Source organism: Cynocephalus volans, chromosome 3 (assembly GCF_027409185.1).
Source record: "Cynocephalus volans isolate mCynVol1 chromosome 3, mCynVol1.pri, whole genome shotgun sequence".
NCBI classification, from domain to species: Eukaryota; Metazoa; Chordata; class Mammalia; order Dermoptera; family Cynocephalidae; genus Cynocephalus; species Cynocephalus volans.
Genome location: NC_084462.1, coordinates 121,839,129 through 121,854,890, shown reverse-complemented (window position 1 = coordinate 121,854,890; position 15,762 = coordinate 121,839,129). Strand labels below are relative to the sequence as shown.

The following is a 15,762-nucleotide window of genomic DNA, read 5'->3' as shown; positions in this document are numbered from 1 at the left end:
TCACAAAACAGTATTTACCCTTACTATGGGAGATGCGCTCTGACATTTTCTATTCTATTTCTTTTCATTAAAAAATGCCAGTTTTTGAGCTACTGAATATTTACTTAACCCCAGGCTAAAAAAAATGTTACCTGTAGTAAACTCGAAGTGTCTGGATTTCTTCTTCCAGTTTTTTGTACTGTTGAATTGCAGTTTCTCTGGCTTGTTGCATGGATAATAACTTTGCCTGCAAGTAATTAATATTTTTAAAAATTCAACATTTGTTTTGGTATGTTAAAATACAGTACAAGTGTGAATAGGAGCCTTAAATTTTTGGTAGATTTGAAAAGCTATTTATATTTTTAGTAGTGTCTCATTATTTCCCACAAAATAGAAATTAATAATAATAGAAATACTGAAGACATAAACATTAAATTTAACAGCTTTGCTGATTACTAACTTCTGACCTTATTTATCTTTATCATCAGATATATGCCCTTCTGCAATGTTTAACTTTATACACAGAATTCAGAATGTGGAACATGGGTTCAGAGCAATATCTAGAGTAGAGATAAGCACAATGGGTGTTTCACATACAAATGTAATGTGGCTCCACTGCCTGATCACACTAGATTTTCTTTTAACTTTATTAATAGTAAAACTCAGAAAATTCTAAATATGTTGTCAAGCCATCTTTGATATTTTATGTGAAAAAAAATACACAAGACTACAACCTGATTCTTAGAGATATGATTTAACCTTTTCTATTCCTTTTCTGCAGGTGGAAAAAAATCCCTGAAGGGAGGAAGGCAGCAACCCTGAATGCCAGGATATTTTATTCAAGGGATGTTATTGTTCCTCCCTGACCATAATATTCGAGTTTTAATTTTGATAGGGTTCAAAGTAGTAATTTAAAAAGAATTTGTCACCTTCCTACCATCATTCCCACTGGAATTTAAGCATTGTCACGAGAGGTTTCAACATAACTTTTTAAATATGGTACTGGTGAGTCAGGTTTTAGTACTGTTTATTCAAAGTTTAATTAGCATGAAATGGTTGTCTTTCACTTTAAATGGTGTTTGATAGATAACACAGAGCGAATTGTTGTCACAAACCTCAAAAACTACACCAATGCCAATTATTAAAAAGTAAGTGAAAGTTTGGAGGCAGAGTTTCAGAATTTTGCTCAACTCATGATTTTGCTGAAATTATTTTCTTACATAAGAATGCAGTCATAAGACAAACTATGAAATCCTGATTATGGAAAATTAGTGTAATAAAGGTAAACAGACAATGCCACTTTTCTATTTTAATAATGGAAAATTATAAAAAACATGCAACAATTTGGATCTTTGTATATAAATTTAGGCACAAAGATATTAATTTGTTCTCTATTTTTTATTTAGGCTAGCAAATTTTACCAGTCACTTTGTAATTAAATTTAAGATGTCTGAGTACTTGCTTTAACATGATGTGTTCCATAATTAAAAATAAAATATTATTGAAAATTAGGAAAAAAGCATTTAAAGTAAAAATAGGTGGTTCTTCATGTCAATAATTAACAGCTTTGCCAATTTTCTGTATACTATAAAATGTGACTGAAATGGTAAGCTGGAAGATACAGATACCCTCTGTGACTAATGGTAAGTCAAAAAGAATTGCACAAAAAAAGACATAATGCATTCAATTAACAAAACTTCAGATATTCTGTTGCATGTATTTAAGGAATATCATTCCACTAGCCCCAGAAGAAAACTAAATCCTGATGGCATCATTTGTGCTCCTAGAATTCAGATCTACTTCTTGGACTTCCTGGGTAGATAAATTCTTTAACGGGAAGAGAGATGAGGCTCAGGCTAGTTTAAGTTGGTCTGTTACAGGCAGTGTAAAAATATTTAACTTAAATGTGTTGTTTACTTCTTTTGTATTTCCTAGATTTATTAATAATATAAAATTCCATCACACTATAAGACAAAAATAAATTTTGTATAAAAAACCTTGACGAAATTAGCAAACAAGAATTTTTTCTTACTTTTCTGGCATCCTATTTCCATATTTCTGGCAATTACTTTTTAAAAACTGCATTAAAAATTGTGTATACTACCATAAATAAATACATGCATTAGAAAGAGAAACTAACAAGACTCAGTGTAAGAAAATATACAGTGTAAAATAAATGTCCCACCCCAAAACTCAGTACTACAAATCCCCTCTCCTGAGATTAGCAGTTACCTGTTTGATGTATATCCTTACAGAGATACTCTACGAATATACAAGCATATATGTATATTTGCAAATAAGTATACCTATTTACAAAACTGGTAGCATTTTATACAAACTGTTATAAACCTTGCCTTAAATTTTTTTTTAAAAAATTGCTATTTTGCTTCAGATAAAAAGAAAAAAAACAACTCCCATCCCAGCCCATGTATTACACTCACCAGTCACACTCCCTTCCTTCCCTCTAATGCCAAAGTAAAACACTACCATGAATCTGGGTTTATCATCTCCAGGAATATTTTATACTTTTACTACATAATTATGTACTTATAAATAATATATCTTACAGTTTATAGTTCTCAAGCTTCATATATTTATTATTCTACATATTTCACAGACAATTGTTTTGGCCCATAGTATACTTTTGATACTTATTCACATTGATATATACATATATAAATTTTTGTAGTATTTATTTTCATACATGTATGCTGTGATTATAGATATATTTGGACTTATTTTTACATATTATTTCATGTTTTATGTTTAGCATCCTTTTTCTTCACTTCTCTTTTTTTCTCTGATTTATGTTGGATTAAATTTTCTATATTCACCTTTATACTATACCATTTAGAATACTCTACTTTGAAATTTTGTTAAAAATGTATTTTTTGAGAAAAGCCTACAGTGATTCAGGATTTCTATATATAACCATATTTTTAGGCAAACATTTTATACAAGTATAACACTTTTTCTGCTTATATAGTCATATTTTTAGGAAAAATTTTATTGAAGTAAAACATACATGCAATATCATATAAAAGGACAGTGATTTTTTTAAGTCAGGCTTACTGAGTTATAATTTAAACAAAGTAAAAATTCTCCCATTTTCAGTATGCAGTTCTGTAAATTTTAACAAATTTATATAGTCATGTAACAACCATCATAATTAAGATAGAGAATATTCCCATTATCCCAAAATGTTCCCTTGTGCACCACTGCAGACTATGCCTCCTCTTTCTACCCAGCCTCTGGCAACCACTGATGTGATTTTTGTCCCTTTAGTTTTGCCTTTTCTAGAATGTTATATAAATGGAATCATAGAGTATGCAGTCTTTCAAATATGGCCTCTTTCACTTAACAATGTTTCTGAGATTCATTCATATTACTGTATATTTCAGTAGTTCATTCCTTTATAACACTTAGTAGTATTCCATTGTATGAAGTACCACAATCTGTATATTCATGCACCAACTGATGGACATTTGGGTGGTTTCCAGTTTTTGGCAGTTATTAATAAAGTTGTCATAAATATTTCCATTTTGTGGAAATATGGCTTATACGGAGATATATATATGGCTTTCTTTCCTCTTAGGTAAATATACCTAGGAATAGAATTGTCAGGTCCTTTGCTAAGTGAGTGTTTATATACATATATGTATACATATACATACACATATATTGATATAGTTATATACTTTACAAAGACACTGCCATACTTGCTGCCTACATTGCTATAACTTTAAAGCATCTATGCTTAACTACAATACCAATACCATTTGCTGAATGCCTAGTTAGGTTGGGAATTGTATCAAGTGCTTGAAATATATTACTGTAGTATATTCTCGTAACAAACCTATGAGGTAATCCCTATTATCCCTATTTTACAGGTGATAAAATTGAGGTTCATGGAGCTCAAGTAACTTTTAAATATAACAGATCTAGTGACTGATAGAACCCTAGTACAAATTAAGGCCTATTTGGTCCAAAATATATATTTTTCCTTTATACCACTGTATAAAATTCAGGGAGATATATACACTTATTACATATACACACACACACTATACATATATATACACACACACACACACATGTGTATGTGTGTGTGTGTGTGTATGTGTGTGTGTATGTGTGTATATAGTTCCAAGTGAAACAAGAGAATCAATTCATCATTTGATAACAGAGTTACTGGCAATAATGAATATTCACAGAATAATCAACACCTTAAATATCCTCTTAACATACCTTACTGATTAAAAAAAGTTGTTTAACATTAGGTTAGTTTTATAGTTAAATGTCCCATTATATACCTATCTTGATACCTATCCTGAGCAATGCCACCTAAATAGGACAATCACTTGTACTAGTACTATATTAGAAATGAACTACATTGTTTCCTTACAATTTTATCTAGTAAATTAGAATGATAAACTGTAGAGGATTCTTAAAGCAAATGTACTCCACAGGGCCTGTTTTTCCAAAGCCTTGCAGTTTCAAATATTGACCTTGTGGAGGACTTAAAGTTTTCCTCAGGATATAAAGTCTCTGGTGTAAGATAAAGATTTGTAGCACAGCAAGGTTGCTGGGTCAAGGACAGACAGGTTACTGATTGATATGTATAGATACTGGAAAATTGCTAGAGGGAGAGAGAATGTTTGCTAAGATCAAGCTTTTGTTGATAGGACCACTTAATTGCCTTACTGGAATGTCATCTGGCTTGTTTCACTGAAAGTTACCAGCCTATATTGTTAAACTATAACCCCATGTATGTTCTCTTCCTGTAACTTCCTGGTCTGGAAAATAAATGCAGGAAGAGAACCCCAATTCGAGGTTAATTTCCCAAGGAAGTGATGCCTCTCACTTGAGGGTTCCGGGGAAGTTAACCACTTCAGGGCTTCTCACTGCTTAGAAGAGATGGGCTTTGAGTAATCCTTTGCATCTCCGTCACTCAAGGGAAGTGGAGTGATGAATCTGTGGGGGGCAAAGCAACAATAAACAAAGAAAAGACTACACTGTTCACATCACTGAACACTATTTGTTATGGGTATTGTGGAGAAACCACTTCTATCTTACTTTAAAATCTCGTTATATTTGGTTTAAATGTTTTTAATATTTACAGTCTACAACCTTCCTTTGGTAGCTACAAGACCATTAATGGAAATCAGTTTGTTTTTTTAATCACAGAGCAGAAAATTTGATCTCATGTGTGATATCTGCTAAATAACATAAAGTACAAATTAAATCATAGGACCAAATAATTTTAGACTAGGAAAGGATCTTAGAGGTAATATAGTCCTCTACTTTTATAAATGAGGAAACAGATATGCTAATACAACATGTTCAGGGAAACACTTGGAAATTGTTCAAGGTTTCATAGTTGGTTAGAAGGAAAGATGGAACTAGAATACAAGTATCCAGAAAATATTTCTTTACAATACAAGATCACATTTCAATTTGTATAATTTATTATGTATTTTATTTGCTTTAATAGAATTATTTCACAGACGAACCATAAATATATTACTGCACTATACTATTAAACACATCTATAAGATATCTAATAAGATATCATCAAACAATACATCTAACTAGACAATTGACTCAAACGATATGACTATTTAACCTCAGAAGTAGGTTAAGAACCTAGTAGGAAAGAAACATAACTAAATATCTTACAAAAGCATACCTAAAAAAATTAAAAGCTATTTTTAGAAGGACAAAAATGACTAGATTTCAACTACACCTCTCCTTCATTGGAAGACTTGGATTGCTTACCACAGTGTATTGCCACATTGTATTGCTCTTTAGAGGTGATTCCTTAGAAGCTGTTATGTTTTATTCTTATGTCATGCCTCTCAGTTTATCAGATCAGAGATGATAAGGTTCCTTACTCAAAAGCAGCCATATAGGCACTGTCTAGTCATCTGTGAGATGGTATGACATGAAAGGGAAAAAAAGTTTGTGGTAAAAGCAGAAATCAAAACACTCACAGGCAGAAACTGATTCATATGCAGTGAGTAGAAGCCATGGAACACAGAAAGGGAGAGCAGGCAGAAGTATGCCAGAAAGACAGTGCAGCTTGGTGCTCTGCGTGCTTCGGTTAGGCAGAATACAGTCTGTAGGACCAGGGTGACTGGAATCACATCCTGGTTCCACCACTTACAAACTGTCCGATCTTGGCAAGTTAGTCAATCTTTATATGCTTCAATTTCTTCACCTACAAAATGGTGTACTTGTACTCTATATCTTAGAGGACTTAGAGGTAAAAGTTAAAATCTGTAAAACAAAACAGTGCCTGGCACATAGTAAATGCTTTAATAAGTGATTATTAAATAAATAGTAGAAAAACAAAAAATAGCTGAATCACCAAATCAATGACTCAGAAAATAAGAAGTGGAGGTGATCTGCTACAAAACAAGAGAAGAAAATAAAAATCCAGTGTAGATCTGGCTTGTATCCTGAAAACCTTTACACATACTGAAAGATATCTGAATCCCTGTGAAGTCTTGCTGTTTATGGTCTTCCTCATGATTCTATATATCTTTACCTAAAAACCTCCACTGACCAAGGTAGCAAGCACATTTTTTCTGTTCTCTGTCATCGATCCTATAATTTTCCTTCCCCCCAAAATTAGCATACAAAATGTGGTATTTCTCAAGAATCTCCTTTTAAATATGTCACAGGATTTCAATGATCATCTTTAAAAAGAGAAAACATTTTTAAGACTTGATTTTAAAGGATATTTTTATTATATATCATTTAAGATGAATGCTATTTATCTTTAATACCAATACCAGCATTTATAACAATACTTTAAATATGTATAGTGATATGTGATTTATAAAAGACCTAAACTATAATACATTATCTTATTGGAGATAGTAAGTGCTTGAATACTTTTGTTGAATGCATAAATGCTATTTCTATTTTAGAAAAGAGGAAAATAAGAGTTAGAAATATTAACTATGTAGATTGCCTATTAATGAGGGGCAGAACATAAAAAAAATTCTGATCTTCTTCCAAATCACAATAAGGCGCTATAATTTTATACAAATACATAGCAAAATAGAAACTATATACCAGGTACTGTTCTAAGTGCATTAGATATATTCATTTACTTATTTCTCATAACATATCTGTGTAGTAACTACTATTATTCCTTAAAATTAAGTTACATACTATTATTAATATTTCTGAGAAGATAAAAGATTACTTTTTTGCCAATATTCTGCAAAGTTGAAGAAAACACTATACTAGTGCCCTTTGGCACTAAATGGACTAACACTCAAAAACCACATATGTGACTACAAGAAGGATTTGGACGCCATGTTAAAAAAAACTGTATGAGTTATGTGTTAGTCCGTTTTCTGTTGCTTATGACAGAATATCTGAAACTGGGTAATTTATAAACAAACAAAACTTATTTCTTTCAGTTTTGCAGGCTGGGAAGTCCAAGGTTCAGAGGCACATCTGATGAGGGTCTTCTTGGTGGGCACTTCCTGAAGATTGCCGAAGTGATACAGGATATCACATGGTGAGAGGCTGAGCAAGAGTGCTTCCACATGCTTTCTTCCTCTCCTTACAAAGCTCCCAGGCTACTCCCTGATAACCCACTAAACCATTAATCCATTAATCTATGAATGGATTATTAAATTCATGAGGACATAGTCCTCATGATCTTATCACCTCTTAAGGGCCCCACATTTCAAATACCATATTGGGGATTAAGTTTCAACATGTGCTTTAGAGGGGACATTCAATCCATAGCAAGTAATAAAAAACAATTCTTACATGACGTTATTTAAATAAAATTAGGTAATATGATTCATTGATAATAATTAGCATCAGACAAAAAAAAAAGCAACTAATTTTGCTTAGTGTTTATAGCATAGTAGTTAAGAGGAGGGACTTTGGAGTCAGACTTCCTAAGTTCAAATCTAGTCCATCATTCATTAGCTGGGTGACATTTAGTAAATTACTTAACGTTTTCCTCACCTGTAAAATAGGAATAGTAATAGTAGCTATACAAAGTTTATTTCAATATGTCATCCAGTAGTAATAGTAGCTACTAAAAAGCTTGTTTTAGCATAGCATTCAAACCTTTCTTTGGAGGCACATACATCATTTTTAGGTGTTAGTCCATTTAGTAACAAAAGGCTAGTGTTTTCCTCAACTTTGCAGTATGTTGACAAAACCTTCCCAGAAATATTAGTAACAGTACATAATTTAATTGTAAGGAATAGCGATGAGGATTTCTCTCTTCTGCAATAACTGGCTCCCAAGGAATTCTGGATTGATTTGGTTTGGTGGGAGGAAGCACAACTTTCCAAGTATTTATCCATTTAACCATACTTTAGGGAAGTAGTGAGAGAAAAAAATATACTTACTGGGTCTAATAATGATTTGAGAACTGTTTGTTTTGCTTGTTTTACAAGTTTATTCTGGTTTTTAAGACACCATGTTTAGTCAACTAGCCTGAATTCCATTCTGTGCTATCTCCTAGGATTTGACTTAATCTCAAATCCAGACCTGTGTCTGTTTACTTGGATTCAATTTCTTTCTGCCTGGACCTTCCTGTTCTGTGTGGATCTACGAACACTAACCTCTGATATGTTCATCCTAATGATGATACTGGACAAGGACACCGACCTAACTATTCAGAGTTTTGTGACTCCATTTGGCCTGATACTCTAAATTCTGACATCACTATGTTAATGTCTCATTTCTAAATCTATTTGGCTTTTCCAATCATAATTTGTATCCTGAATACAACCCATTTCACCACAACTCTTCACTGCTCAATCTAACATTGCTTACTACCACCAGTTTATTTTTTTAGAGGCCATATTCCCTCAAAGCATCTCCTTGGTTTTCTCACAACACTAAATATTAAAATACAAAAGCATAAGCATGCCCATGTTTCTATATTAGCAGTCAAAGACAAAGAAGAAAACTTGAAAGCAGCAAAAGTTAAATGACTCATCATATAAAAGGGATCCTCAATAAAATTAACAGTGGATTTCTAATGAGAGAAGATGGATGTCAGGAGCAGTAAGACAGCATACTCAAGGTGATGAAAGAAAAGATATGAATAGATATTTTATAAAAGAAGATATCCACATGGCCGATAAACATGATAAACATGCTCAACATCACTAGTTATCAGGGAAATAAAATTAAATCCCACTATGCTATTATTTCATTCACAACAGAATAGCTAAAATTAAAATGCCTAGCAATACTAGGATGTACAGGCTAAGATGTAAAATGACTACAAATCTCTTAAATTCTTCATGGGAATATAAATTAGTGTAACACTTGGGAAACTTTTGGATGATATAGATATCTACGACCCATTTTGAATTTTAATCACTGATGAATCATATGCAATTTACTAAATTGGGAGAGGTTCTCTTTTCACATGTATCATAAATATTTTTTAAGACTATATTATGTTGAATTTAAATAAATATTTTTTGATGACTACTGCAAACTGTGGCTCCCACAACGAGCTCGACTTCAAACTCGTCTTTGGCGAGGACGGGGCGCCGGCGCCCCCCCCCCCCCCCCCCCCCCGGGCTCGAGGCCTGCAGCATGTTGGTGACCATTCTGCAATGTGATATCCTGCCGTCACTGAGGTCGCCACCAAAGAAAGCCTTCACCAGAAGTGTTCCCTGGACTTTGGACTTCCTATTCTCTGAAACTGTCAAGATGGCGGAAGAGGAGAGCTGCCTGCCGCTTTTCCGCCACGAGTAGAAGCAGCCTGAGGCCCGTGCCAGATGCAGCTGTAGCAGAATCCGCGCAAAGGAACGTCTTTGAAAGGCCACGCAATCCAGCAGCTCGAAGGCTTCACCGCTGCCACCCGGCTCCATCCCAAGCCTGGCCTAGTGTGCACAGAGCAGGGAGACATCCTGCAGGGGAAGGGGAAGCTCTGCAGAGACCACACGCTCTGCGGTGCCTCCACGCATCCCAGCAGCCCGGGCCAGAGTGCAGGGAACAGGGAGTCACTGAGGTAGCCATACCAAAGTGGCAACCACAGCAACATCTTAGTCAGTCAATAGTGTCAAACCTGTGGACTGTGAAACCCCCTGCCACAATGAAGAAGCATCAAAGAAAAGATACCAGAAATATGAAAAATCAAGAAAGTACACCACCAAAAGATAATAAATCTCAAGCTCTAGATCCTATAGAACAAGAAGCCCTTGAAATGACTGACAAGGAATTTCGAGTGATAATTCTAAGGAAACTGAACGAGATACAAGAAAACTCAGCTAGACATCATGATGAAATGAGGAAATGTATACAGGACCTGAAAGAGGAAATGTACAAGGAAATCAATGCCCTGAAAAAAAATGTAGCAGAACTTGCCAAACTGAAGAAGTTATTCAGTGAAATAAAAAACACAACGGAGAGCTTAACCAACAGTTAAGCTCAAATATCCGAGACATGGGTATTCCAGAAGGGGAGGAAAAAGGAGATTGCATTGAAAACATATTCAACAAAATAGTGGCAAAAAACTTCCCAGGTATAGGAAAAATCACAGATATTCAGATCCAGGAAGCTCAATGATCTCCAAACGTATTCAACACAAACAGGTCTTCTCCAAGACATGTTATAGTCAAATTGGCAAAACGCAAAGACGAAGAGAGAATCTTAAAAGCTGCAAGAGAGAAGCGTCAAATCACCTATAAGGGAGCCCCAATCAGGCTAACATCAGACTTTTCATCACAAACCCTAAAAGCCAGAAAGGAATGGGATGATATATTCAAAATACTAAAAGACAGAGATCGTCAGCCAAGAATACTCTACCCTACAAGGCTATCCTTCCGAAATGAAGGGCAAATAGTATATTTCTCAGACAAACAAAAACTGCGGGAGTTCTCCACCACACGACCACCCTTACAAGAAATTCTCAAGGGAGTACTGGGTTTGGTTCCTGAAAAATAACTACCACTGCCATAAAAATCCAAGAAAAATAAATCCACTAGTATAATAAAAATGTCATTCATGAAGAGAAAACAAACAAACAAAAAGGCTATCTCCAACCTAAGGAACCAACAAACACAGAAAACAAACAGTAAATCAGAAAGCAAGGAACAAAAGACACCTAAGACAACCAAACAACAATCAACAAAATGCTAGGAATAAATCAACACTATTCAATAACAACTCTTAATGTAAAAGGCTTAAATTCCCCAATCAAAAGACACAAACTGGCTGACTGGATCAAAAAGGAGGACCCAACTATATGCTGCCTCCAAGAGACCCACGTCACCCATAAAGATTCACATAGACTAAGAGTGAAAGGATGGAAAAAGATTTACCATGCAAACAGAAAAGAAAAACGAGCTGGAGTAGCTATTCTTATATCTGACAAAGCAGACTTTAAACTAAAAACCATAAAAAGAGACAATGAGGGACACTACGTAATGATAAAAGGACCGAGCCATCAAGAAGACATAACAATCATAAATATGTACGCACCCAATGTTGGAGCAGCCAGATTTATAAAACAAACTCTATTAGACCTAAAGAAGGAAATAGACACTAATCCCATAATAGCAGGGGACCTGAACACTCCACTGTCAATATTGGACAGATCATCTAGGCAAAGAATCAGCAGAGAAACACAAGATCTAAACAATACTCTAGACCAATTGGAATTGGCAGATATCTACAGAACATTCCATCCAACAACCTCAGAATATTCATTCTTCTCATCAGCACATGGATCATTCTCCAGGATAGATCACATATTAGGTCACAAATCAAGTCTCAATAAATTCCAAAAAATTGGAATTATCCCATGTATTTTCTCAGACCATAATGGATTAAAACTAGAAATTAATAACAAATGAAATTCTGGAAACTATACAAACACAAGGAAATTAAACAGCACTCTACTTAATGACATATGGGTCCAAGAAGAAATCAAGCAGGAAATCAAAATATTTATTGAAACTAATGAAAATAATGATACATCATACCAAAACCTGTGGGATTCTGCAAAAGCAGTATTAAGGGGGAAATTTATTGCATTAAATGCTCACCTCAGAAGAATGGAAAGATGGCAAGTGAACAACCTAACACTTCACCTTAAAGAACTAGAAAAACAAGAACAATCCAAACCTAAAGTTAGCAGACGGAAAGAAATCATTAAGATCAGAGCAGAACTGAATGAAATTGAAAACCAAAAAACAATTCAAAAGATCAACGAATCAAAAAGTTGGTTTTTTGAAAAGATAAATAAAATTGACAAACCATTACCATGGCTAACAAAAAAAAAAAAAAAAAAAAAGAAGAGAGAAGATGCAAATAACAAAAATTAGAAAAGAAAAAGGTGATATTACAACTGATTCATCTGAAGTACAAGGCATCATTCGAGACTACTATAAACAACTATACGCCCACAAATTTGAAAATCTGGAGGAAATGGATAAATTTCTGGACACACACAAGCTCCCAAAACTGAACCATGAAGACATAGAAAATTTGAACAGACCAATAACAATAAAGGAGATTGAAGCTGTTATCAGAAGGCTCCCAACAAAGAAAAGCCCAGGACCAGATTGATGCACAGCAGAATTTTACCAAACATTCAAAGAGGAATTGACACCGATTCTTTACACACTATTCCAAAAGATTGAAACGGATGCAAATCTCCCAAACTCATTCTATGAAGCAAACATCATCCTGATACCAAAACCAGGTAAAGATATAACCAAAAAAGAAAACTACAGGCCGATATCCTTGATGAATATAGATGCAAAAATCCTCACTAAAATACTAGCAAACAGAATACAGCAACACATACGTAAAATTATTCATTACGATCAAGTGGGATTCATCCCAGGGATGCAAGGTTGGTTCAACATACGCAAATCAATAAATGTGATACACCATATTAATAAACTCAAACACAAGGACCATATGATCATCTCTATAGATGCTGAAAAAGCATTTGATAAAGTTCAGCACTCATTCATGACAAAGACCCTCTATAAGTTAGGTATAGAGGGAAAGTATCTCAACATAATTAAAGCCATATATGCCAAACCCACTGCCAATATCATCCTGAATGGGCAAAAGCTGAAAGCTTTTCCTTTAAGAACAGGAACTAGACAAGGATGCCCACTCTCACCACTCCTATTCAACATAGTGTTGGAAGTACTAGCCAGAGCAATCAGACAAGAGAAGGAAATAAAGGGCAACCAGATTGGAAAAGATGAAGTCAAACTGTCCCTGTTTGCAGATGACATGATCCTATATATCGAACAGCCTAAAACCTCTACCAAAGAACTGTTGGAATTGATAAATGATTTCAGCACAGTAGCAGGATACAAAATCAACACACAAAAATCAGTAGCATTTCTCTTCTCCAATAGTGAACTTGCAGAACTAGAAATCAAGAAAGCCTGCCCATTTACAATAGCCACCAAAAAAATAAAATACTTAGGAATTGAGTTAACCAAGGAGGTGAAAAATCTCTATAATGAGAACTACAAACCACTGCTGAGAGAAATTAGAGAGGATACAAGAAGACGGAAAGATATCCCATGCTCTTGGATTGGAAGAATCAACATAGTGAAAATGTCCATACTACCCAAAGTGATATACAAATTCAATGCAATCCCCATCAAAATTCCAAAGACATTTTTCTCAGAAACGGAAAAAACTATTCAGACATTTATATGGAACAATAAAAGACCACGAATAGCCAAAGCAATGCTCAGCAAAAAAAATAAAGCTGGAGGCATAACACTACCTGACTTTAAGCTATACTACAAAGCTATAATAACCAAAACAGTATGGTACTGGCATAAAAACAGACACACTGACCAATGGAATAGAATAGAGAATCCAGAAATCAACCCACACACTTACTGCCATCTGATCTTTGACAAAGGCACCAAGCCTATTCACTGGCGAAGGGACTGCCTCTTCAGCAAAAGGGGCTGGGATAACTGGATATCCATATGCAGGAGAATGAAACTAGACCCATACCTCTCACCGTATACTAAAATCAACTCAAAATGGATTAAGGATTTAAATATACACCGTGAAACAATAAAACTTCTTAAAGAAAACATAGGAGAAACACTTCAGGAAATAGGACTGGGCACAGACTTCATGAATACGATCCCAAAAGCACGGGCAACCAAAGGAAAAATAAACAAATGGGATTATATCAAACTAAAAAGCTTCTGCACAGAAAAAGAAACAATTAACAGAGTTAAAAGACAACCAACAGAGTGGCAGAAAATATTTGCAAAATACACATCTGACAAAGGATTAATATCCAGAATATATAAGGAACTCAAACAACTTTACAAGAAGAAAACAAGCAACCCAATTAAAAAATGGGCAAAAGAGCTAAGTAGGCATTTCTCTAAGGAAGATATACAAATGGCCAACAGACATATGAAAAAATGCTCAACATCACTCAGCATCCGGGAAATGCAAATCAAAACCACATTGAGATACCATCTAACCCCATTTAGGATGGCTAAAATCCAAAAGACTCTGAACGATAAATGCTGGCGAGGTTGCGGAGAAAAAGGAACTCTCATACATTGTTGGTGGGACTGCAAAATGGTGCAGCCTCTATGGAAAATGGTATGGAGGTTCCTCAAACAATTGCAGATAGATCTACCATATGACCCAGCTATCCCACTGTTGGGAATATACCCAGAGGAATGGAAATCATCAAGTCGAAGGTGTACCTGTTCCCCAATGTTCATCGCAGCACTCTTTACAATAGCCAAGAGTTGGATCCAGCCCAAATGTCCATCATCAGATGAGTGGATACAGAAAATGTGGTACATCTACACAATGGAATACTACTCAGCTATAAAAACGAATGAAATACTGCCATTTGCAACAACATGGATGGACCTTGAGAGAATTATATTAAGTGAAACAAGTCAGGCACAGAAAGAGAAATACCACATGTTCTCACTTATTGGTGGGAGCTAAAAATTAATATATAAATTCACACACACACACACAGACACACACACACACACACACACAAACAGCGGGGGGAAGAAGACATAACAACTACAATTCCTTGAAGTTGATATGACAAGCAAACAGAAATGACATTGTCGGGAGGGAGGGGGCGAGGTAGGAGGGAGGGAGGTATCGGTAATGGGCCACAATAATCAACCACATTGTATATCGATAAAATAAAATTAAGAATAAATAAATAAATAAATAAATATTTTGTAAAGAATATATTATGTTGAATTTTTAATAACATCATTACAATTACAGGTTTGTAATCCTTTATTCATAACAGTAAAATTCAAAACAAAATTTCTGAAAACCCCCAATTTTTTCAAGTTTGGTACTCAAATTCACTGATGGCAATACCTATGTAAACTGACCTAAAAATATTTATGGTTTTCCTTGACACAAATGCATATCACACATACATTTGTATCTAACAAATATAAACAGATAATAAGAAAAAATTTAATCAAGTTTTTAACCTATTTTACTACAGCCTTTGAAAAGCCTGCAGTCTTGAGGCACTCTGTTTATGGGATAAAACAACCTAGTAAAAGCCTTTTAAACTAAATCTTAGGGACTGACTTGTTTCCCAATCCCTCACTCCCAACCAGATGTTTTTATTTGATCCCACTTGTGGTTTTATGCTCACATGTACTTTGGGAGCAGTTCTTATCTTGGCCATCATAGGAAGAATAATGGATCTAAAAGGAGTCCACATCCTACTCCCCAGAATATGTTAGGTTAAATAACAGAGGGGAGTTAAGG

General features: G+C 34.6%; 1 protein-coding gene across 1 annotated transcript in view; it reads right to left on the bottom strand.

The window, feature by feature from the left end:
• The window catches only part of MIPOL1 (mirror-image polydactyly 1), a 296,888-nt gene that overhangs the window by 98,458 nt on the left and 182,668 nt on the right, over positions 1-15,762 (bottom strand). Inside the window, exon 9 of the mRNA XM_063091188.1 lies at positions 132-226. Coding sequence (XP_062947258.1) covers positions 132-226 — 95 coding nt within the window. The remainder of the gene's footprint in view (positions 1-131; positions 227-15,762) is intronic.